Source organism: Anguilla anguilla, chromosome 1, assembly GCF_013347855.1.
Source record: "Anguilla anguilla isolate fAngAng1 chromosome 1, fAngAng1.pri, whole genome shotgun sequence".
Classification (NCBI taxonomy): Eukaryota; Metazoa; Chordata; class Actinopteri; order Anguilliformes; family Anguillidae; genus Anguilla; species Anguilla anguilla.
The window spans coordinates 8,993,899-9,017,461 of record NC_049201.1 but is presented as its reverse complement, the minus strand read 5'-3'; the positions used below and the strand labels follow the sequence as shown (position 1 = coordinate 9,017,461).

The window sequence follows — 23,563 nt, the reverse complement described above, 5'->3', positions numbered from 1 at the left end:
GTGTGTGTGTGTCCAGACTCAAAATACTTCTGGTTATTTTGTGAGAGTCAACAGTGCATTGCAAGTACAGTAAACACGCCGATAACGTAAATATGCTTCTACACTACAGCGACAGTTTCGTGCAATGCATGATTTTTGTCGGATGGGATTAAGAACATGTACGTCGAACGTACAGAAGCCTACGGCGTGGAGTATTTATTTACATCTACGTGATATTGTAAATTTCTTACGGTCGTTAACATGAAAACACTACAGCCTATTAGCACCCAATTGGCTATGGCAAAATGTAGTAGCTAACAGCGACCTCAAATACTGGTAAATTTCAGTAGCTTTTAGACTAAGAAGTACCAATCTATACATTATCGTGTCGAAATGTATGCATCATGCAACGCTTCAGATAAAGACGTGCGCTACGTTTCTTTGCCACCTGTTATTATTCGTGCCAACTATGACGATGAATGTTTAGATTTTTCCTCTTGCTGTATGAGGGGGCGGAGCCATGGCTGTAGTTCCTATGGGGACGAGCCAGGAAAAGCTGAAGCACTTGGTTTGCAACATTGCCACCAGCGTGAGCATACTTCTCAGGAGATGCACAAGTAATTCTTGTTATTCTCGGCATCTGCGGTCATTTCCCCAACTAAACAGTGACGACCCAGGGACTACGTTGCTTCATAGGTTCAGAAGGACCAAATAAAGGTATCTATCAAATGTACCTTTCTTTAATGCAAATACTGTATGTTTAATTTGATTTTGGGAGTGAAGACTAACAACTGGTTGCTTCTTATTTTCTACTGCCGTGATTAAATCGCTATAGAAACACGTAAACGATGTCGTTCTCTGTACGTTGACGCTGTATTGGGCTTTTTGTTGTGTGTTTAAGTAATTGGATGGGCTTGTTCTTATATTTTCGAGTTTCATTGACTTAAGACAAGTGCACGGTCAGCAATCTTTCAGCAAAGGTTGGAAACTGTGGTATAAGCCATGTTAGAGGCTATCATTTATATTGGACATACTCAGTTACTGTACAATATGCAAATGAGATTATCACACAACGGACATATCACAATACAGGTGAAATATTGCCTAAATCTGGTCCTTGCGTTTGGACCCGAGAAGAAGTGATTTGGTTTATGTGTAGCCTACACCTGCTTTACTGCATGGGTTTATTCATAAAGTTATCGATAACATACACGAAGTAGCCTGTTGTTGCAATTCAAATAGATCTTCGTCATATGCTTAACAGGTGTAATTGTGAAATAGTGCGACAAATCTTTTCGTCGGCTTGGAATAATTATTTTTAAAAAGTGAAACGTGCACTACATGAGTACATTTGTCAACTTGTTTGTTATTCACATGGTTTGATAAAATACTATTTCTGCTAAATTCTTAAAAATTCTTACTTAAACTGATTTATTTATTGTCTGGTGCCTTTAAGGGTGTACTTGAGCTCAGTCTGATTATGTAAGAGTTAGCTAGCTAAATGTTTTTTTTTTAACTTCAACTGTAATATTAAACTAATTTTAATTGGTTATTTAACTGGCTAGTAACTTTTGACTTCAGGTTATTACACTGAAGTTGAGTTGCCAGTAAATCCGTCCAAGACATTAAAGTGGAATAATCCCAAATGCCATATGCAGTAATAACGAAAAACCTAAATAATTATTTTTTAAATTAAAAGGACATATAAAATATGCTCATATCTTAAATTTAACCTGTACTTATGTACCTGTACTCAATCTTAGGCAAAATAAGTGTCTTGGCTGTAGTTTTCCGTAGATGAATTGTTTTTGTCTTTGTTCAAAGGATTAATTAGGTCATGCATTAGGCTCTCTGAGGTGCATCATAATAGTCTTGCTGGTCCCCAGATATACAAATCTCCTTAGGCTGTCTCTCCTGAGATGTGTGATTGCTTTCACATCCTTAAAGGCTGCCTACCCATTACATGCATGAATATTACATACATCCAGCCCCATTAGAAATTGGCCCTATGTTTCTAAGGACAAGTGTTTTGCATGAGCATGCAATAAGACAATATTGGATTCTGAAAGTAGGTTATTTTGAGCAGTGTCCAATTTCTGGCATCTATTCTAGCTATTCATTTTTGTGTTTGCTAACAAGTCTGAGGCTTGGGTCTGTAACAGATATTATTTTGAAAATGTAAAGGCTTGTTCATGCTTGGAAACCCTGCGGTACACGTGGGATGATGCTGGCTGTTGAAATTTCCAGAGGTGCGCAAGAAAATCGGGAGAGTGGCTCTTTGATGCATGCCGACAGCTCCCTGTCCCACATCCGGATGGAGAAGTACGAGAAGATTGGGAAGATTGGGGAGGGCTCGTATGGCGTTGTCTTCAAGTGCAGGAACAAAGACACCGGCCAGATAGTCGCCATCAAGAAGTTTGTAGAGTCGGAAGATGATCCCATTATAAAGAAGATCGCGCTGAGGGAGATCCGGATGCTGAAGGTAGGCACTGTCTCACCAGTTTGGCTTTCTGCATGTAACAGTGAAAAGCTGTTTCTGCATGGTACAATGGTCATATATGTTAATCCCTCATGTTCATCAAAGCCACAGTCTAGGCACCTCTGGACATTGTCTTGTTTTGAGTCGTGTGTTCTGCAGCAGTCCTCCAGCCTGATTGTCTAGCTTGGAGGCAAGTGCTACAGCTGCTAGAGTGCCCTGCTAGCTGCCGTGCTCAGATGAGATGCCCCACCTTTATCATTGATTCCAGTGCAGGAACACTGCATGAGGGTGGGGAAAAAAAAAACGGTTCTAGCTTTCTCTCGGTGCGGTTCATTCGTTTTATTATCTCTCACCTTGATAACATCCTTCGCTGTGTCCCGAGCACAAACGTATCTCTCCCCAGCATTACGCATCGGGCACAATGGCGGGGGGGGGTTGGAATCTATAGAACAGCTCTGGGGAAACGGGAGCACTGGGGTCGTCTCCCAGTTCTGCTCCCTGCACAACAACAGAGTCTGTGTGTGTGTGTGTGTGTGTGTGTGTGTGTGTGTGTGTGTGTGTGTGTGTGTGTGTGTGTGTGTGTGTGTGTGTGTGTGTGTGTGTGTGTGTGTGTGTGTGTGTGTGTGTGTGTGTGTGTGTGTGTGTGTGTGTGTGTGTGTGGATCAGCGAGCTTTGCTTTTTTTTCCCTCTGCCCATCCTGCTGTAATACCGAAGAGGTGCGCTCCCCTGAATCTGTGAGGGAGGGGCCTCCGTGCGCAGGGCTTCAAACACTCCCCAGTGAAAGCCCGTCCTCGCTGGGCAGGTTACCGTGGCATTAATAACCTGCAGCTGCGTGCCGCTTCCTCGTCCTTTTGTTTCACAGCATTAGTTAAATTGGTCGAATTAGTTTAATTAGTTAAAACGCTGTCGCTCGCTTAAGGGTTGTGCTTTCACGAGCCACATCAGAAGCTTACAATAGCATCGATGAGCTGTCTTTTATGTTGCCCCCTCTTATCCCTTTTGGTGGAGCACGGATCACTGTACAGCGAAGACGGGGGGTGACTCACCTCAGTCACCTGACAGGTGTAGCGCACAAACACCGCCTGTTTCCAGAGAGAATGTGCCGCTCACAAGGTGCAAGCCTGCTTAGCCAATCAAACAGTGAGATGTGTAATTGTGCGGGTGGAGAATTTGCCTAGGAGACCGGGCAAAACCCTACTTTTTCCGATATGGACCGAACCCAGGGATCTTTAAGGTCCTGAGTGATTCACGGCTTAATGATTGATGTGAAAGGGAGCATCAAAACATTATGGTCTGTCTGTTTGCTCACCTTTCGTGTGTTTACACCAGCCCCTGTAGCTGCTGCTATGGAGGGTTCCTAAGGAAATGAATGGTCAAGGAGTGGTATGACTTTGCACGGGGCTGGTAAGTTAGCCCATCAACAGGTGCTCTAGACTGGAGGTACAGGCTTTGATAGCTGTGGAGGGAGCACTGTTCCCAGCCTCTCTGTGTGAGGCATTTTCCATGGTTTGGGTCAGTTGGTTTTTTTTTTTTAGATTCTTGGTTTCTTATGCTATACATATAGGCTGCTAACAGGGGATTTAAGTGTTGTTTCGAGTGGTTTCGAGCATCGGTGTTACTCTGTAGATGCAGTACAAGGGTAAATGCTGTGACATGTCTCTCACGCTCAAAAATTCGTTCCACTCACTCAAGGTGAAGACCTCTGACAGGTTGTGGGTAAATACAATAGAGAGCTTCTGTGTTCCCAGACAGTAAGCACTGTCAGACAAAGGGAAAGTCGTCCCCCAGGGGCAGGTCTTTTGGCATGGGATGTGTCGAGGTTCTCATGTGCTGTGACTCTTGTTACACTGTGTGAGAACTGTGTGAACGCTGTGATCCGCCTGACAATGGCATTATCATAGCCTGTAATTTTGGGAGATGCAGCATTAGGATTAAGAATCACAGCATGCCTCTCAGTTAGGGTAAGCGTGTTTCCCTAGCCCTAGCCCTAGCTGTAGCACCCAGCTAGCCGTGGCAGGGCAGCCATTTTGCACCAGAACATTTACCAACAATCATTTCAGAGGAAGAGGACGAGTATTTTAGGCTGATGAAGAGGAAGAGTAATTTGATGATCAGACTGAAAGAGGGAGATTAGGAATTTGGCTTTGGCCTCTGAGCCAACACTGTTGCTCCTCGGCACTAGTACTGTGGGACCTGTGGTGACCAGAGTGAGTGAGGAGGACAGTTTAATTTTACACCTGTCCTCAACACTTGCTCTAGTCCCATATTTGGCTCGACTGCGGAAGGGAGACTTCGCTGGCCAAAGTTATCACGTCCATAGTATTCATAATGATGAATATGTGCTCATTGTTGATAATGGGATAATACATTTAAAAGCAGAATAGAAGAGGAGAGATAGATGAAGGTGGAAGGCGGTGCCAGTGCAACAGGGCACAGATCCACCATAGACGTATGCAGGTGTCCAGTGTTCAGGGGAGCAGAACTGATGAACACTGGAGTAGGTTGCGCTCTTTATTGAGCTCTGTCTCTTTGTCTTTACCCAGGTGGCTGTTTCCTCAGAGGCTTTACATTCATAAATAACCTGCAGGAAAACAACGTTTGTATTTTTAACCTGTTTTTGTTTATCGCCCTGAACTGATGGGAAGTTCGGAGGTTAAGATGGCCGCCGCGGGGTGTCCTTTTCTGTGAAAAGGCTGTAAACAGGGCTGGGCAGTGACAGGTCGTCCCTGGAGATGAGCGCGCGTGTTTGCCACTGTTTGTTTGCGCCGTATGTTTGATTAGACGTGTGGCAGCTTGCCCTTCTGATGATGCGCAAACGAAAGACATCAAACAAATCAATTTTCACACCGGGTGGCTTGCATTCAGTCTAAATTGTGTGTGCGTGTTTGTGTGTGTGTGTGTGTGTGTCTCTTGAGAGAGCAGTGTCTATTTTTATAACCAAAATGACAAGTGTAAAGAAAAGCCTTTTCACAGTGTTCTTTCAGTGTTGGTACAGCACTCTATTCCTGGCTGCTGACTTTTAGAGTTAGTTTTTTTTTTTTTGTTGCAGGTAGACACATCTTTTGTGTGAGACGCTCCAGGTCTCCATGTTTTTCAATAACAGACCGCATTCTGTTTCCCACACAGCAACTGAAGCACGCAAACCTGGTGAACCTGATTGAGGTTTTTCGACGGAAGCGCAAGCTACACCTGGTGTTCGAGTACTGCGACCACACAGTCCTCAACGAGCTGGACCGCTACCCCCGGGGGTGAGCCACGGCCGTCTACAGCGCACACCCTGCACTGAGAATTCAGCTGTCCTTCAGCTGAAGGACCCTAGGCAGAGAATTCAGCTGTCCTTCAGCTGAAAGACCCTGCACTGAGAATTCAGCTGTCCTTCAGCTGAAGGACCCTGCACAGAGAATTCAGCTGTCCTTCAGCTGAAGGACCCTAAACTGAGAATTCAGCTGTCCTTCAGCTAAAAGACCCTGCACTGAGAATTCAACTGTCCTTCAGCTAAAAGACCCTGCACTGAGAATTCAGCTGTCCTTCAGCTGAAAGACCCTGCACAGAGAATTCAGCTGGCCTTCAGCCGAAGGACCGTGCACTGAGAATTCAGCTGTCCTTCAGCTGAAGGACCCTGAACTGAGATTTCAGCTGTCCTCAAATCTGCCTGTCTTATTTCCCCAGGGGCTCAGCAGGCATTTCAAACCCTTCATTTAAACACAATTTGTATTTTCATACAATAATGTATTTTCAAAGTTATAATGAGTGGGAATGAAGTCGCTGGGAAATTGTCAAGTTAATAAAGTGGTTTGGTGGACCAGGAGGGGCCCCTCACAGTGGTTCTGAAAGGGACTATTCAACAGCTAGGAACAAGACATCTTGTTTCCACCAGTGACACTTGGGTAGTGACAAACAACACATGTATAGCACACACACGCACGCACGCACACTAAAGAACACCGGTCGTGAGCGAGCGGCCAGTGTGTTTTCCCTGTCGTGCGTGATGTGTGTGTGTGTGCGTGTGTGTGTGCCCTCTCGCCGTCCAGCGCTGACGGCTGTATTGTTTGACGGTTTCCGTGGAGTTGGGACCTGTTTGTTGTGGAATGTTTACAGTGATGCTCTCCCAGAATGCAGAGCTGGCTGTCAGGAGCCGGGATCCTGCCGACCTCCTCCCTCTCTCCAGCGCGCTCTCTCCTGGCAGCCAATCGCTGTAAATCGCCGGTCACGTGACCCAATTTAGCCGTTTCCCGGGCAACACTGACAGATGGGCCCTGAGTCAACAAAGCCATAGTGTTGGGCCGCACCGTTTAGGGTGGATATATCAGTCCGGGCCTTTGTCTCCTGATAACACTCCAGAAAAAGGAGGAGAGGACAGGAGCACAAAAAGGAGACATCGATTTAAATTTCGCTTCCAGCGTCTCCCTCTCTCGAAAATGTGCCGCTGATCCTTCTCTCCGAGGGAAGGTTTTGAATACAAAGTACTGAAAGAACGAGGTAAACACATTCTTTGCCGATCTACCTTGAAGCTGGGAGAAACAAACTCCAAACAGAGAGGGAATAAAAAGGAGATTTTTCCATCCTCAACTCCACAGCTTCTCTCCAAATTCAGTAATTCACAAAATGACTGACAACTTAGCCGTCTCCAAGACTCGTACACATAGTGTTTCCTTCTACCTCTAAGTATTATTGTTGTTATACAACACACACACGCACACACAGTGCATGAATGACAAAAACAATACAGCACTTAGTCATTCACTGTAACTCACATGAGGAGAGAGGTACGTGAGCATAATCATTTGAATATTTGGAAGCAAATGTATTGTGAGCTATAGTGTGTCTGAAAACAGATTGCTGATATTGTATTTCAGGCTGTGGACCTGGGGAGTGGCACGCCACAATAAGAAAGCAGTTACATTAAATCTCCTCTTACAAATAATGACACGTGGAAAACATGTAGAGCTGGCCAGGGCGGACTCGCTAGCTCCCCGTATACACACCTGCAAAGAAAATGGCTGACGGAACAGTATTACACTAATGGTGGGAAACAGTGGAACACAAGAGAAATCTTCCACTCCAGTGAAAGTTTAACCCTTTGAAGTTTAAAAAAATTTTTTATTTCAATTCGAAGTCAGTGTTCTAGAACTCCATTGCTTTCAGTTACCACTAATGATTGTTACATCAGCATTAGAATTTTCAGTTAAGAACATTCTAATCACATAATTTGTGATCTGAGGCCTTAAAGGGTTAATCAGTTCCCATGCACGTGTAGTTGTGTGTGTGTGTGTGTGTGTGTTCGGGGACACAGTAAGTGTGGGTGTGGTGTGTTCGGGGACACAGTGAGTGTGGGTGTGGTGTGTTCGGGCACACAGTGAGTGTGGGTGTGGGTCTGCGTACCTGTGCCTGTGTGGGGTTCGTACCTGGCTGTGCGGTGCCTTGTTTTAAGATGTCTGCTCGCTGAACCCCAGCCGGTAGGGCAGAGACGGCGCCCTGGAAGCTTTTTACAAGGCCTGGCTGAGAGAGAGCAGGAGAGAGAGCTGGAAATGACTCCTTTGTCAGACAGCCTTTGAGCGCGCCTCTCTTCCCAGAAGAAAGGAACGTATAAATGTTAATGACCTTGAAACTGTTCTTATTTCCTGCGTTTGAGCGAGGTGGAGGGGGCCTGTTTGCAATCACGGCCGCGCTGCCATTGGACGGCTGGGCTGCTCTGTCTGGGGTGCAGTTGACTGGGGATCTTGTGAAAAGATGTTTGTTTTTTTGGTGGAGAGCACCCCTCTCCTGACCCCTGAGGCTCAGAGTCTGTTCCCCTCCTCAGGGTCCCGGAGCACCTGGTGAAGAGCATAACCTGGCAGACACTGCAGGCCGTCAACTTCTGCCACAAACAGAACGTGAGTCTATTTTTCCCCGTCCTGAATAGTCCTTTTTCCATGCACCTTTGCTCCTGTAGTCCCTCTGTGCTCTCTCCCCCCCCCCCTGCCCCTCCCACTCCTCACTGACCCCACTCCCTCCCCCCCCCCGCTGCCCCACCTCCTTTTCACTGTTCCCGACCCCTCCTTCCTCTGCCCTGTCCATTCCGCACTGACCCGGCCCCCTCCTCCCTCTGCCCTGCCCCCTCCTCACTGTCCCTTGCCCCCTCCTCCCATCTGCCCCACCCCCTCTTCCCTCTGCCCTGCGTCTCCAACACTGTCCCTTGCCCTCTCCTCCCACCTGCCCCCTGGTTAATAGGTTTCTTTTACTGGCATTCCTCCTGCACGGTTAATAGCAGACGGTGACACAATGCCTCAGGGCCTCTTTAACTGCCTGGTGTGTAAGAATTACAGTCGATGGCCCCCCTAACCTCTCACGCACACGTTCAACATCGCCAGCTCTGTTAAAGAAGCAGACCTTTAAGCAGTAAAAAGATGACTCCCTCTCGCCCTCTTACATAATGGGGAATCTGCTTTTGAGCGTTGGTGCTTGCCTGCGAGCCAGCTGTTAAAACACTAATGCTCTTGTCGGTCCCTCCAGTGCATTCACAGGGACGTGAAGCCGGAGAACATCCTCATCACCAAGCACCAGGTCATAAAGCTGTGCGACTTCGGATTCGCCAGGATCCTCAGTAGGTGTCTCTGTGCGATTCACTCACTCACTCCTGCCATCAGCTGGTCACCAACTGCCATTACACTTTGTATTTAATGAGTAACTGTCTTTAATGCTTTCATTTTAAAAGACTGCGGTCTTGCACAGTGCATTTTGTACAGAAAGCATGAAGAATGCATTCATTAAAAGGAAGAATAGTACATGACTTGGACAGAGATGTATTGTACATATAAAAACTACACTCCATAGTGCTCATAAATAACCGTCATGTCACATTTATTATGCATTATGCATGTCTGTGTTGCTTCTTTTTATTTTGCACACTGTACTGTGGGAATTGCTTTCTCTATATGAATTCTATAACAACACATTCAAATTAGATTTTTAGAACTGCACGTTCTGTTGGCATGGACATATCCAGACTGACAGCTGATGCAGTGGTGCTGCAGTAGCCCCGCGTGAACACACATATACAGAGATGATGTAATGGATGAGGCGGGCCTTGGAGAGAAGGATGAAACCGGACTCGTTCTGTTTTTCCCGGCAGCTGGACCCTGCGATTACTACACGGACTACGTGGCCACGCGCTGGTACCGGGCCCCGGAGCTGCTGGTGGGGGACACGCAGTACGGCCCGCCCGTGGACGTCTGGGCCATCGGCTGCGTCTTCGCCGAGCTGCTCTGCGGCGCCCCCCTGTGGCCAGGGAAATCAGACGTGGATCAGCTCTACCTCATCAGAAAAACACTGGGTGAGGAGCAGCAGCCTGTAAACGGGACTGGGTTTCCAGTCCAAAAACCCAGCAGTCCCACCCCTACCCCCCCCCCCCAGGGATAATTAAGCCTAATTTATCACAACAACGTAAAGTATGTTACGTTACCTGCTGAAGTAGGTATAGATCCAAACCGCCCCTCCCTGTTCCTGGAGTTCTACCGTCCTGTATGTTTACCTTGTTTACCTTCTAAGAAATGGAATCAGGTGCGCTAAATTAGGGTTTAAATGAAAACCAACAGGATGGTAGATCTCCAGGAACAGGGTTGGGCAGCCCTGGTATTGATACTGCAGTATTCCAATTCATGATAAAAAATATTTTCTGTTATTTGATGGTTTAGGCGTGGTTCATGTAAAAATGTAGCCTTGGGAACGATAAGCGCGTGTTCTGTTGGTATTGCCTTTCCTGAGCGGAGCTCTGCGCTGACGGGAAAGCTGGTTCTGTCTGTCGTTCGCGCTGGCGGGAGAGCTCGTTCTGTCTGTCGTTCTGCGCTGACGGGAAAGCTGGTTCTGTCTGTCGTTCGCAGGAGACCTCATTCCCCGGCACCAGCAAGTCTTCAGCAACAACCAGTTCTTCAGCGGAGTGAGCATCCCCGAGCCGCAGGAGATGGTGAGCGAGCTCGAGCGCGTCCGCGCTCGCCGCCGCCCTGCGTCCCCTCACCGAGAGACTGCTGCGGGCTGCCTGGCTCTGCGTGGTACAGGCCAGGCCTGCCCAAACCCTGTTCCTGGAGCTCTTACCGCCCTGCAGGTTTTCATTTCAACCCTAATTTCGCACACCTGATTCTACTGATTAGCTGCTCAACGAGATCTGTAGCTCTGTGCTTTAATTGGGGTGGAGTGAAAACCTACAGCACAGTTTTCCAGGAACAGGATTGGGCAGCCCTGGTATAGGTGATTTGTTGACATCGCATACGTAGAAGGATTCAACGAAAAAATACCAGCTAATGAAAACACACACCATGTGAAAGTAGTAGAAAAAGCTTGAACATATTTATGTGCTAAAATGGCTGAAATCAGGCATGAGACTGTTTTCCTCACGACTAAGTGATTATTAGTTGAACTTAGTTTTGAATTGCACATACACACAGCAGGTGCATCTTCTGTTCCTCTTTATTGACTCGGATGCATTCCCCTGTGTCTCCATGCAGGAACCCCTGGAACAGAGGTACCCAAACCTGTCACATCTAGCACTGGGGCTGATGAAGGTAAGCCCCTCCTCAGCTTCTGATATTTTTAAAAGATATTTAACTGAAGCAGTGCTACCGCCATGCTCCACAGTGTAGCGAGAGTGCCTGTCTGTGGACTGGTGCTGCTCATTGGTCCAGGTTGCGTGGTGTTTTCCTGCGAGTGCATAAGCTGTCCGCTTCCCTGACCTTTGACCCCAGGGCTGCCTGCGCATGGACCCGTCAGAGCGGCTGACGTGCGAGCAGCTGCTGGAGCACCCCTACTTCGACAGCCAGAGAGAGGAGACGGAGAGCGCCACCCGCGAACACGACCGCGCCACCAAGAGGCGGTCCCGCCTGCCGCGCAAGCACCTGCCGCCCGGGGTGAGATATCCTAACCCCCCCCCCCCCCCCGGTGCACACCACACAGCACCTCCTAAAACCTGACCCCCCCCCAGGAAGCGGAGCGCATCATTAAAACCCACACCAGTCACATGGTTCGTTTCTGTTAAAATACTGAAGCAAATTTACCTTGAGTGCGCTCAAAAAACCCCACAAAAAAACAGTCATTCCCGGTCGTACACAAAACATCTACGACGACAGTATCAAGGACAGGGCATTGTGAGCAATCCTCACATTTTACAGATAGATGTGGGTTCAATCATTTTAAATACTTACTTTTATGTTAGACTTAATGAAGATTTGTTATTTAGAATTTTTCCCAAGCTACACTGTGTGGGCCAATGTAATCATAATTCTACTCAGTGCTAGCCCCAGTCAAATGGTTAATGGTTAATGCATTCGGGTTAATGGTACAATTTTTTGTCCAGACTTTTGTCTATATTAAATATTGGTAACAGCGGTGTGTTGAATTTGGCTGCTTTGGTCAGGTCTGTACCCGGCCTTCTGTGTAAATGTTCTCTTTTTGGCGTTCTCTCCCGCAGTATCTGCCTCAACTCACCAGCAGCAACATCCTCCCGGCCCTGGAGAACAAGAAGTACTACAACAACCTGCGAAAGTTCAACTACCACTTCCCCAATATCTAAATTCCCTGCTTTCTAACCAATCGGGGAACAGCAGAGAATAAATTAAAATACTTCGGTAATCTCGCGTTTCCAAGTACAAAATCCAGGAAAAGCAGCCGTTTGTGGAGAGTGCAAGATTTCCTGAGTGCGCAGATTAGCTGAACCAAGGCTTTGGTCACATGACCCCAGTGTGAGCCAATCATATGCACTCTGGCAGCTTTTCGGAAGAGACCTCTTTTGGTCTTGGGTTTCACGTATATCTATTTTGTTCACTTTTTTTCATGTAAATGACAAGGAGCAGCTCGCAGCTCTGCTGATAGACCCACGTGCAGTATGGGGGAACATGATAGCGTAACTGCCTTACCCAACTTGCCAAATATGTTTTTAATAGTGAAAGATATATGCATTGGTCTGTCATCTCGATGTTCACTGTTGGTAGCCTCGTTGTTAAGGTTTGGAAGATGTAGGTGAAAGGTCTAATCTCCATTAGTCAATCCAAATAAAGGGTGGTGCACAATGTGAGAAATGATTAATCCAGAACGTAACTTGCCTGTTTGTTGTATGTGGACCTTATGCACAGTCCCCCCCCCCTCCCCCCCTCCCCCCCTTGTTAATGTGTAGCAATAGTTCCAATTGGCCCAAGAGGAGGAACTGGAGAATGCCAGTTCTGGCATAATGAGTAGTACCAAAAGATGTGTGCAGCACTACATAGCCGTAGTTATTTTCTATTTTCTGTCACTGTGGTCCGTTTACATTGTTTTCCCCAAATTTTATTGTAAGCCACCATACTGTTACTCGGCGTGCAAAAAAAACAAAACAGGTTTGACACCAGAAAAAGAATTTCACATGAAAGATGGCAGCAGTACAATGTTAACAATAACAACAGAAGCAATGTTATAGAATTACCATATATACATCATCACATCTTATTTCCTGGAGACTGGTGCTTGTGGTCATTCCATCTCCCTCTTTGACTTATACCAAATGCCAAATTATTACAAAAAAATAATAATTTGAAAACTTAACCAATGAACCACTGAAAATCTCCACTGTCTTTGTGTGCACAAGTGTATATAAAGCAAACATAGTGTGTCTGTATTTTGTTGTACTTTTCTATGGAGTAATATTTAATACCTAGAATGCTGGAAAATAAATGGTAGGGGAGGCAAGTCGGTCAGTTTTTTTTTTTGTTTTTTTTGGAAATTGTTCGAATAAAGTGCCGGTAAGAGGAAATTGTTTTTGGGAGTGTTTTGTATGAGTCTTCCAAATGTTGCTGTCCTCAGCTTATAGAATTTCTGAACCCCAGGTAACCCAGTTGTTGTAGGAAAAACTAATTTTCCTGAGCTCCATGCACACATAAATGAAATTCTTTATGTGAGAGCACAACAGTTACTTCGGTCCGAATGCTCTCGTTGCCACGGAGGCCACCTTGTCAAGTCTTGACGAGTGACCCAGTCATGGCAGGTCTAGCTCAATGGCCAGCTTTGGCAGGGCTGTCTGCAGTCTCTCCACCGTTTTCTCCTTCTCCTTTATTCCCGGCAGGTCGCTGAGAAACAGGTGCTCCAGATTCCTACAGCCAAAGACACAGGCAGCGTCTTTTAAAAAAAAATGAATTCCATCTTCTTTTCATCATTAAAGCATATTTTAAGCTGGTTGGTTGCCCTGTCAAAGCCAGCTGCAGCACCAAGGCAGGACACGCTCACCTGAGATGGTGGAGGAAAATGATTCCCTTGTCTGTCACGTTGCCACAGGACACCAGTTCCACCCTACGCAGACTGGCCTGTAGGTTCTCGATCTGGCTCAGCCTCTCCATGCATGTGTCCTCTATGTACATGCACCTGTTGAACTTTATCTCTTCTAAATGTTTCAGACCATCTGAAGAGAAAATAGAATATTACATTTACTCACTTGGCAAATACTTTTGTCCAAAGCAACTTTCAAGGCCACTATGGTGAACAACATCAAGTGCACATAAATAAATGGTAATGACAAACACAAAATTGAGAATACGTCACTAGATATTTAGTCCAAAGTTGATCAGACTCAGGCCACCTCAGGTTAATGAAAGGTGTACAAATACAAACTTGGTATTGCACATATGTACATTGGAATTCCACATTTTCTTTTGGCAACACTCTATATTTTCGACTCATGTTATTTTGTGTAAGGGCGACTAACTGAGTAACAGCACTTCTGGAACATCAGACTTAGCAGCAGCCAGCTGGCTGTACATCCTGTTCATATTCAAAATTGAACAGACCACAGCGCACCCTTCCATAAGACACTCTCCTGAGTTAAGTCACCTCTGTGTATTTAAGCTCACAGCAGACTTTCATTTACATGCTGAGGACAACAGCACTGGCAAACATTGCATAAGGGTACAAATAAAATCAACCATAGCAGGACTGTCTTCAAATATATAATTCTTGAAGTGGGGCATTTTTGTCAAATCCTAACTCAACAAAAACATCTGTAGATATTATTTTATTCAGGTTGGATGAAGCATTTTGTCAGCCAAAGTGCCGCTCACCCAAGTGGTCAAACCCCCGGTACATGATACAGGACTCCGTGGCGTCGATGGCTTGGATCTTGTACCTTCCTAAGGGACCGGTGGGAAGCCCGTTGTAGTCCTGCTGCCAGCGATCAAAGCCCTGGTACCGCACCTTGGCCCCACAGCGCAGCAGCCACTCAGAGGCTGCACGGTCTGGGCCCACCGTTTTTATCCGTTCATAGTCCACCCTGGAGAGCAAGACGCCTCAAACATCATAAATGCTACATAGGCCAGCACCACTGCCATTACCATTGCCATCGTTGCAGAATTATAACGGAGCATTTCAATCACGAACAGTGAAAGTAACGCAGTGTATTATTTCCTAAAAGAACCATCCACTAAGATGATTATCTAGCCTGCCCAAGAGGAGGGCAGTTGGTCGCCTGTGGTGCAGAACTACATCATTCATTCAGACTTTATATTGCGATCCTACAAAGCCGAATTTCAATGACACTACCGTTTGAAAGCAGAAAAGCCTTTATTGTTCTGGTAATTGAGACAAGTTTCTACTAGCATTTCACCAGGCATGACTTAAAAACAATTCAATGTAAAATATAAACAGCTTACTTGTTGAACACAGCATTGAGCCATCCCCAGAATTGTCTGCTGCCTCCTAGTGGCGGAGCTTTCCATAAGGCGCTCACGCTGTGGGCCGTCGTTAACAGCGTCGTCATAGTTTCGCCCTGAAGGTGTTACAGCACCAAGCACTTAACAAACCGGTTTAAGAGCCAAGTTTAAACTTGCACTAAATATGGAAATTTTGAATGTTCACGTGGGTTAAATCAGTTTGAGTTGTGTCTTTCCGCGTACACAACGGGCACTTATGAACGACTTGAATGGCACAACTGGACCATTGCAGACTGCACTTTAACAGGGATTAGGGTGACCGTCGCTGTGATGTCGGGACGTCGTTTTATCCTCTATCAGTTATACTATCTATATAGCATAGTAATTTCCCCGAAATGTCAGTCAAATTAGTTTTACTTGCACATTAAAGGGGGGTTTGAATGACATTCGTTTCTTACTAGCCAGCAAGCTAGCTACCAAGCAAACCGGCCTGGTGTCATTGAGGAGGCGTAACTAAATAAGCCTAGCCTACTGTACATTTGAATGTTTACCTTATATTGTTTACCTTATACTGTCACGTGGATTAGACTAACCTGCCATCGCTGTCATCGCTACCTAAACAAAAGATGTAACTTATACATTTTCACGTTAAATAAACAAAATGACCATTTATGTAATTTATTATATGTGCACTGGCCTGTCATTTTAGCAGGGACTGAGCGGACAGACAAACGTAGCTTCCGTGCTAGTTTGCTTCAAGTAGTCTAATGCACTCACCTTCGCTTTCGCACCAGAGCAAAGATGTTTTTCATTAATGTGGTATGCTTCCTTTATGACCTTTCACCCGACAACGCCTGACTATCCTCTTGTGCCATTGGTCTCCAAAGCGCTACACAGTGGGTGAGAGTTCGGGAAGGCGGAGAATTGTATTCAGGCTAGCTACCTAGCCTTATTTTTTCCCCCACGTGAAAGGAAATAACAGCCTTCTGCGGTATGTTTTCGTGACATTGCGTGGGACCCTTGAAAAGGCCAAGTATCGTCTAAGTGTGATAATGATACGAACGATAAATAACGGTTCAAGCTGTGCAGCGCTATTATTGAGATGTACTTCGGGGTCTTCCTGGTTTGTCAATATAACTTCAAGACACAAACACAGGTGAGATTACATGACCAGACAATCTGACTCTATCGTTCATTGCTTTGAGTTAACATAAAACCAACTTTAGTAGTCTATGTGGTTTTTCTTTTACACATTGTCAGTTTTCTTATAAAACGCTAAGCTAACTAGCTAGTTTAGCTACCAGTTCATTGAAGAGGTCGATCCATTTTACAATTAGTAATAACTCGGCAGTTGCTTTAGTTTCAGTGGTCATTTGGTCTATCCCTTTGGTATCATTGCGGATTAAAGTTGGCTGAATGTCTGACAGATCGATAAGTATGTTTGTTATTTTTGAAGTTATTAACTGTTTGAAAGCCATTCTGATGTTTTGTTATAGTTTTGCCACACCGTGTGTTTAATGTTACATAATCATTGGTGGTGTAACTGATTTTAGGATCGTTGTTTTTCAGTCCGAATTATTTCGAATTAAAGGCAAAAAGTGAGCTGTGTGTGAAAGATTAGAATGCATAGATGCATTTTCATCCGATCTTATATTAAAGATAGCAGCTTTAGTGTCGCACAGTTTAATCAGATTTTTACATCACAGTTTTAGTCAGATTTTTTTAAATGTTTTTTTTTTCTTCAAAATTCAGTTTTCTAGAACTCTATTTATTTTTATTACCAGTAGTGGTTTTTACATTAGCTTTAGAATGTTCAGTAACGCAAATGCAAATGCAAATCACAAAGTAATAATCTTACATTTTAAAGGTTTATGGCACGTTTTCACATGCTTTAACAAGATGTTCTCTGCATGCCAAGTTCTCTCCAAGGGAAGGTCAATCTATGAAAGAATGCTTGCCTCCGTAACCAGTTTTGAATACTCGAGGGGATGGCAGTATCCCTGGCTGCATAACACAAAATTATATAACAATGATGAGAACGGGTTATTCAGCCCAGCAATGCTTGCGGTTTTCCTACCACTAAAGGGTAGGCTACATAGTGTTCACCGTTTAACTACAAACTCGATAGATCTACTACCGTATCAAGCCTGGTCTTGAAAGCCCCGAGAGTTTCTGCCTCTGCTGCATCCAACGGAATTTGACGTGTAAATAGTGAAAATAAACTTTTGACTGCTGGAATAATCATGCTTGTTGATGTACTAAAAAGGACACACGGAGACAATAGTAACATTTCTGGTTTGGCAGTTCTGGTGTAGAGTTGCCTTCTCTTTCCAGAACTCCAAAAATAATTGCCGGATTAGTTTAGGCGTTGCCAAGGCCTTGACAATGTGCATAACGACTATAAATGTTGCTTAAAGCTATAGCAGACGCTGAATTTGAGCCAACGCGCTGCGGCTTTCTCGTAATTTCTGCGAAACTATCGAGAAGTTTCCACTTGCATACCTGGTTTTACACGCGAGGAGCATGGGCAGCTCTTATGACCGCGCGATTTGTTTGTGCTTTCCGGACAGCTCCGGCTCGGTTTTCAGTGACGCTGCGGCTTGTTTATCTTTTCAGCTCATACGATGTTGCCATTGTTGGTGGAGGCATCGTGGGCCTGGCCACAGCTAGAGAGCTGGTCCTGAGGCACCCCACGCTCAGCTTCGCCGTGCTTGAGAAGGAGAAAGAGCTCGGTGCGAACGGGTGGAGGGGTGGGGGGGGTGGGTGGGGTGGGGGGTGGGGGGGTGGGTGGGGGGGGGGGGGTGGGGGGGTGGGGGGGGGGGGGGGGGGGGGTCAGCAGCAACTTCATGCCTTTTTTTGAATTAATGTGTCAAGTAGTAGTTTGAAATCATAGAAATGAAGAGCATGTGTTGTGTTCGCAGCCAAAGATACCAATGTAGATGTGTCCAAATGGAGTAATTGGTAGAAATTTTTTTAAAAATTATGAATTTTATGTGTGGGCGGATTTAGGATAAGTGGGAGGATGATCATCACTTGTGCAGTGATCTCAAATGTTCAGTGTGCATTATTGTTTTAAGAGAACACTTCCAGTTGTAAGTGTTGACATATTTTTTTGTAGCACTAATGCTTTACTATATAAACTTTGTCTTTACACCTGCCGGCAATGTGATTGTGCCTTACCATCAGCTGTCCACCAGAGTGGACACAACAGCGGGGTGATCCACAGTGGGATCTACTACACCCCGGGGTCCCTGAAAGCTCGGCTCTGTGTACGGGGCGCAACTCTGGCTTACGACTACTTGGAGAAGAAGGGACTCCCCTACAAGAGGTGTGGCAAGGTGAGCCCCATCGACAAGGAAGTGATCCGCTCTCGGAGTGTGCCACCATGTTGTCTATCCCAGAGGAGCAGTCTTATAAGGGTGCTGATTGGACCATCTGGATCGGTCCGGTCCACACGTTTACGTGCCGGTGGACCTGTGTTTTCTACTGTTGAGTGTGATAGAGAAAAGTAAGCTCACACACCCCAATTGAGTGTCCAAATAGTCTGTTTATGTATAACCTGAAAAGAGTACACTGAAAACATTGGACCTGGGAGCTTCAAAGGGCTCTCTGAAAGCAGCAGAGGTGGAAAATCCAGGTTCAGGGAGTAAAAGTCCTGCCCAGTATTTCGTTCCAGTCACCTGGATTTTCAGCCAGGAGGTGGAACTAATTAGTGAAATCACCTGGCTGTGCTCGTGGGTGGAAGAAACACATGGCAGGACTTTTACTTTCTGACCCCTGGACTTTCCGCCTGTGGAAAGCAGTCAGCTTGCCCAGCATCTTCAAATGATATGAACAATGCATTAGGCTGTCTCTTCTTGTGGTTCATGTCCTTCATGTGCTCGTGTGCAGTGCTAACCAGGCTGTGTGTGTTTGCGTTGGCTAGCTGATCGTCGCCGTGGAGAGGGAGGAGATTCCCAGGCTGAATGCGCTTTACGAGCGCGGTCTGAAGAACAACGTGCGCGACCTCAGCATCGTCGATGCCAAAGGGATACGGGAGCGGGAACCTTACTGCAGGGTAAAGGAGAAACGGCCCTTATGTGTGGCCCTCCGCTTTAAATCAGCATTCATTACATTGCATTACGTTACATTACATTACATTACATTACGTTACATTACGTTACATTACATTACATTGCATTACAGGCATTTAGCAGACGCTCTCATCCAGAGTGACTTACACAGCTTTTTACACAGCAAAATATGTTTTACATGCCATTCTCCAGAATGCAGTTATTTCACTGAGGAATTTTCAACGGCTAAAATAATAATACTAATAATAACTTTATTTGTACAGCACCTTTCATACAATGATTTATAACCTAGTGTGCATAGAGAGAAAAACAACTAATAAACACACAATAATATAAGTAACTATGATATAATAAAACGGTTATAAATTATGAAATAATTGAGCAGCAAACAGAGCCGATAAAATGCTAATTTAAAATAACGAATCAGTGCGAATTCTAAGAGTTAAACAACAAATAGAAACAAGAACACATTTAAACAGATGCAGGTGGAACAATATATATACTTTTTTAAATGAATGATTGGTGTTATTTTAGTGGGGTCCTGGTTTATGAGAATGTTAAGTGAAGGTTTCGGCTGAGGGTTCCGCACACTGGTCTGAGCCGCGCGGTTCCTCTCTCAGGGCCTGATGGCGCTGGACTCGCCCTACACTGGAATTGTGGACTGGCGCCTCGTATCCCTCACGTATGCCAAGGATTTCCAGGAAGCAGGTGGCACTGTGACCACAGAGTTCGAAGCCAACGACATTGCCATGGTGACGGAGAGCCCTGCTGACTCTACTGATGGTATGGTACCAGGCAGTTTTTTTTCTTTTTTTGTGTATTTCCTGATAGATTTCACATTTCCGTATTTGATCTTGTGGCATAATGTGTGAAACGGGGGTCTCTAGCTCATTATTTTGTTCCTTTGGAGTTACGTTATACTTTCCTTACACTTTCAGGACTGAAATTTCCTATTGCAATCCGAAGTTCTAAGGTGAGACATATTTACTTAGACCTCTCTTTGTTGGATATGTATAGATTACGAGAGAAGCCCCTGTTTTCAGTCCAGAGTGACTTACAAGAGGAGAAACTAGTGCATTTATCTGATTAATGAGAGCAATAATACCAGACCTGACTAACAGCATTCCCAGACCTGCTCTAGTGCATGTTAACTATGCTAACCGAGAACAAAAGTACTTATTCAAAATGCATACAGACTACATTCATTACAGGCCTCAAGAAGAGAAACATAATAACATAAGAATGTAGTCTAAAACCATAAATATACCATACCACCTTAATCTGTACTTAAGGTGGCAGCGCAACTTGCCCTGCCCCCATCTCCACTTATCCTGCCCTATCTCTGTAATATTATGATGGTTACAGATGGGATTAATGAAGTTTTTAAAAGGCGAGTGTCTTTTTTTTCTGTCACCTGTAGGGGGAGGAGGTGCACTGTCGCTATGTCCTGACCTGCGGGGGACTGTACTCCGACCGGCTGTCCCAAATGTCCGGCTGCAGCCCCGAACCTCGTATCGTACCCTTCCGAGGGGACTACCTGGTCCTGAAGCCCGAGAAACACTACCTGGTGAAGGGAAACATCTACCCGGTGAGTCCCCGCGCCCTCATCTCTAGCAGAAGGGTAATATCTGCCGTTTACTGTACTCCACAGCTGGTTTGTGAGATTCCCATACAACCTTGCTACTCAAATCACGGACCTCGAGGGGCAAGAACTACTTCCACCCTCCCTTTTACCTGGGAGTTGGGTGTGAAGACAGTCTGCCCAATTGGTAGCACTACTTGTTCAGTTAATTACCTGGGATAAAAGAAAACCAGGGCCGAATTTGGATTTGAGGTCCAGATTTCGGTATGTATGTCATACAACATGCCCTGACACTGCTATTTTTAGGTGCCTGACCCACGTTTCCCCTTCCTTGGGGTCCACTTCACCCCCCGAATGGATGGCAGTGTGTGGCTGGGTCCCAATGCTGTCCTCGCCTTCAAGCGCGAGGGGTATCGGGTGTTCGACTTCAACGCCCGGGACTTTGCAGACGCGATGTCCTTCAGGTACACGCGCCCGTTCCTCTCCCACAACAGTCAGTTACTGTTTTTCAGATGAATGCAGTCCCTCAAATACAGTACCTGTTTGGTATTAACCCTATCAAGAGTAGGTTTTTTGGAATGTTTTTTCAAAATTCGAAGGGTTCTCGAACTCCATAGCTTTCACTTACCAGTATTTTTTGCGATCTTAAAGGGTTAGAGTTTATCTGTTTGGAATTGGACAAGACTGGCTAGTGATATTTTGCAGGTTCCAAGATGCCAAAGACCCAATAGAGCATAGGTTATCAGGACCCCGATGGTGAGGGTTAGTTGAATATGTGGTATGATATTATACTCCCTTCACCTGACAGGGGTCTTCAGAAGCTGGTGCTGAAGCATGTTGTTTTTGGAATGGGGGAGATGTACAGAGGAGTCTTCATCCAAGCTCAGGTGAAAATCCTTCAGAAGTACATCCCAGAGCTGACTTTCAGCGATGTGCTCAGGTAAGCCACAGGTGTGATCTGCTGTGCACCTGCTTCACGCTCGTGTCTTTTCATTTTAGCTTTCGTGCATCATTTTGAACAAGAATTTATCTGTCCGTTGCCCTTTCTTTCCGAAATAAGTAAAATGTTTGTGGTGATGATGTCAAACTGCTGAGATTTATATCTGCTTTAGGACTTATTTTGTTTGGAGAAATACAAGAAGATGGCCTTTTAACCTGTTACAGTAAATGCATTCCTGGTGGCTTTAATAGAGCTGGGCTTGTATGCGAGTGGAATAGCTTGCTCTGAGATAGAACAGCTTTTACCTCTGTGCTTGAACCTGAGTTTGACACTGGTATTTAGAGGGGGGGGGGGGGGGGGGGGAACCCTAGCCCCGTGTGATTTGTGCTAATGTGCTGTGGTGTTTCAGGGGTCCTGCGGGGGTAAGAGCACAGGCCCTGGACCGGGACGGGAACTTGGTGGACGACTTTGTGTTTGACGGGGGCGTGGGGGAGGTGGCCAGCCGGGTTCTCCACGTCCGCAACGCCCCCTCGCCCGCGGCTACTTCCTCGTTGGCCATCGCGGAAATGATCGCCAACGAGGTGGAAAGCCGCTTCTCTCTGTAGAGGTCAATACTGGTGGTCTTTTCTTGTGCAGCTTCTTATCACCAAAGAGCCCCAACAAATTGACCCTTGTGCGCACAACACGGCTGGCAACACCCCAGTGCTGGCATCATTGGACAGTATGTGATTGGTGGGGTGTCATTTTATACAGCACTGTTAAAAAAGTATAGGGAACACTACTCAGGTTGTCCAGTCTGTAAGAATCGTTGCTCTTAATTCAAGTCATAATCGCACTTCTATCATTTACTTGTCGATGTCGAAGAAAATGGGTACTTAAGTGAGTAAATATTGACACTAAAAGTAAGCAGTTATAAGCATTACTGTTTTTGTGTGGTACTTCATAATTATGTTCAGTTGCCATTCCCCTTTCTTAAATAGCACTTTGAATAATGCTTGTCATGCATTTCAGTCTGATTTGGTGCTGTGTGACCATATGCATTTCTGATTTTATCTGAATCTTGGTTATTCTGAATTAATTGTTGTTCGTGTGTAAACAGAATGAAAGTAGTTTGTAAATAATGTTGTTTTTGCAACATATTCAAAAAACCATAGTATGCTTTAGGAGGAGCAATAATTATTTCTTTTTTTAAATGAGAAATATCTATCAAGTTCATTTAGTGTTTTCCATATTTCCATGTCATGAAAATGACTGTGCAGCACATTTTTGGGGATTCATAACCAAGCACATAGACACAGTTTGCTGTTTTGAAATGCCATTAAAATACCTCAAAATGGAGTAAATGGTAAAATGGACTGCATTTATATAGCGCTTTTATCCAAAGCGCTTTACAATTGATGCCTCTCATTCGCCAGAGCAGTTAGGGGTTAGGTGTCTTGCTCAAGGATACTTCAACACGCCCAGGGCGGGGTTTGAACCGGCAACCCTCCGACTGCCAGACAATCGGTCTTACCTCCTGAGCTAAATCGGAGTACGATTCTTCGCTGAATCAAGCTGCTAAAATGTACGAAATGTGTGAACTAATTTCTTATGGAAAATCTTGCATTTCATTTGTATACAGTTATAATTTTACAGAGACACCAGACTGAGTGAATCTTTTGAAATTGTCTATGTACAGATGGAGTCCCTACCAGCACTGCCTTAACTGTACCATACACCATGTAACATGGTTTGACCTGTTTTGTAGAAACGTCCATCTACTGTCTGGAAATTATCTTTTTTTTTAAAAACATGTACAGTTGTTCACAAACTGTTCCTTGATATGAATAAATAAGTACAACTTCATTTACATGAAAAACAAGGTTTTTCTGA

At 45.2% G+C, this 23,563-nt stretch overlaps 3 protein-coding genes across 7 annotated transcripts; 2 read left to right on the top strand and 1 right to left on the bottom strand.

Moving 5' to 3' along the window:
* The first annotated feature begins 441 nt into the window (after positions 1 to 441).
* cdkl1 (cyclin-dependent kinase-like 1 (CDC2-related kinase)) lies at positions 442 to 12,661 on the top strand. Its single transcript, XM_035428520.1, has 10 exons — positions 442 to 696; positions 2,227 to 2,461; positions 5,585 to 5,706; positions 8,259 to 8,331; positions 8,951 to 9,041; positions 9,570 to 9,770; positions 10,318 to 10,400; positions 10,939 to 10,995; positions 11,176 to 11,337; positions 11,898 to 12,661. Exons 2-10 carry the CDS (start codon positions 2,261 to 2,263, stop codon positions 11,997 to 11,999), a joined length of 1,092 nt encoding a protein of 363 aa, XP_035284411.1. The 5' UTR covers positions 442 to 696; positions 2,227 to 2,260; the 3' UTR covers positions 12,000 to 12,661.
* Positions 12,662 to 13,132: 471 nt separating this feature from the next.
* dmac2l (distal membrane arm assembly complex 2 like) lies at positions 13,133 to 17,785 on the bottom strand. Of its 5 annotated transcripts, none has more exons than XM_035428558.1 (5): positions 17,599 to 17,785; positions 15,097 to 15,212; positions 14,509 to 14,717; positions 13,682 to 13,853; positions 13,216 to 13,548 (listed from the first exon to the last, which is right to left on the bottom strand). In XM_035428558.1, exons 2-5 carry the CDS (start codon positions 15,201 to 15,203, stop codon positions 13,434 to 13,436), a joined length of 603 nt encoding a protein of 200 aa, XP_035284449.1. In that variant the 5' UTR covers positions 15,204 to 15,212; positions 17,599 to 17,785; the 3' UTR covers positions 13,216 to 13,433. The 5 variants fall into 5 exon arrangements, with proteins under 5 accessions (XP_035284419.1, XP_035284449.1, XP_035284435.1 ...); XM_035428544.1 differs by lacking the exon at positions 17,599 to 17,785 and adding an exon at positions 15,874 to 16,009; XM_035428550.1 differs by lacking the exon at positions 17,599 to 17,785 and adding an exon at positions 15,794 to 15,815.
* On the top strand, positions 16,120 to 23,552 carry l2hgdh (L-2-hydroxyglutarate dehydrogenase). The gene is made up of 10 exons (XM_035428514.1): positions 16,120 to 16,252; positions 17,713 to 17,828; positions 18,283 to 18,434; positions 19,022 to 19,153; positions 19,790 to 19,952; positions 20,108 to 20,142; positions 20,590 to 20,757; positions 21,058 to 21,215; positions 21,560 to 21,691; positions 22,101 to 23,552. Exons 1-10 carry the CDS (start codon positions 16,149 to 16,151, stop codon positions 22,294 to 22,296), a joined length of 1,356 nt encoding a protein of 451 aa, XP_035284405.1. The 5' UTR covers positions 16,120 to 16,148; the 3' UTR covers positions 22,297 to 23,552.
* The last annotated feature ends 11 nt before the right edge of the window (positions 23,553 to 23,563 follow it).

Bases quoted from the DNA above. Each gene is read 5' to 3' on its own strand.
- dmac2l (XM_035428534.1), bottom strand. The intron at 14,718-15,096 runs GTAAGCTGTTTA...CTTGCTCTCCAG, and splicing joins CTCAATGCTGTGTTCAACAA to GGTGGACTATGAACGGATAA. The intron at 13,549-13,681 runs GTGAGCGTGTCC...CTTTGGCTGTAG, and splicing joins ATTTTCCTCCACCATCTCAG to GAATCTGGAGCACCTGTTTC.
- l2hgdh (XM_035428514.1), top strand. From the start codon at position 16,149: ATGATACGAACGATAAATAACGGTTCAAGCTGTGCAGCGCTATTATTG. The intron at 20,143-20,589 runs GTGAGACATATT...TGTCACCTGTAG, and splicing joins TTGCAATCCGAAGTTCTAAG to GGGGAGGAGGTGCACTGTCG. The intron at 21,692-22,100 runs GTAAGCCACAGG...GTGGTGTTTCAG, and splicing joins ACTTTCAGCGATGTGCTCAG to GGGTCCTGCGGGGGTAAGAG.
- cdkl1 (XM_035428520.1), top strand. From the start codon at position 2,261: ATGCATGCCGACAGCTCCCTGTCCCACATCCGGATGGAGAAGTACGAG. The intron at 9,042-9,569 runs GTAGGTGTCTCT...TTTTCCCGGCAG, and splicing joins CGGATTCGCCAGGATCCTCA to CTGGACCCTGCGATTACTAC. The intron at 10,401-10,938 runs GTGAGCGAGCTC...GTCTCCATGCAG, and splicing joins TCCCCGAGCCGCAGGAGATG to GAACCCCTGGAACAGAGGTA.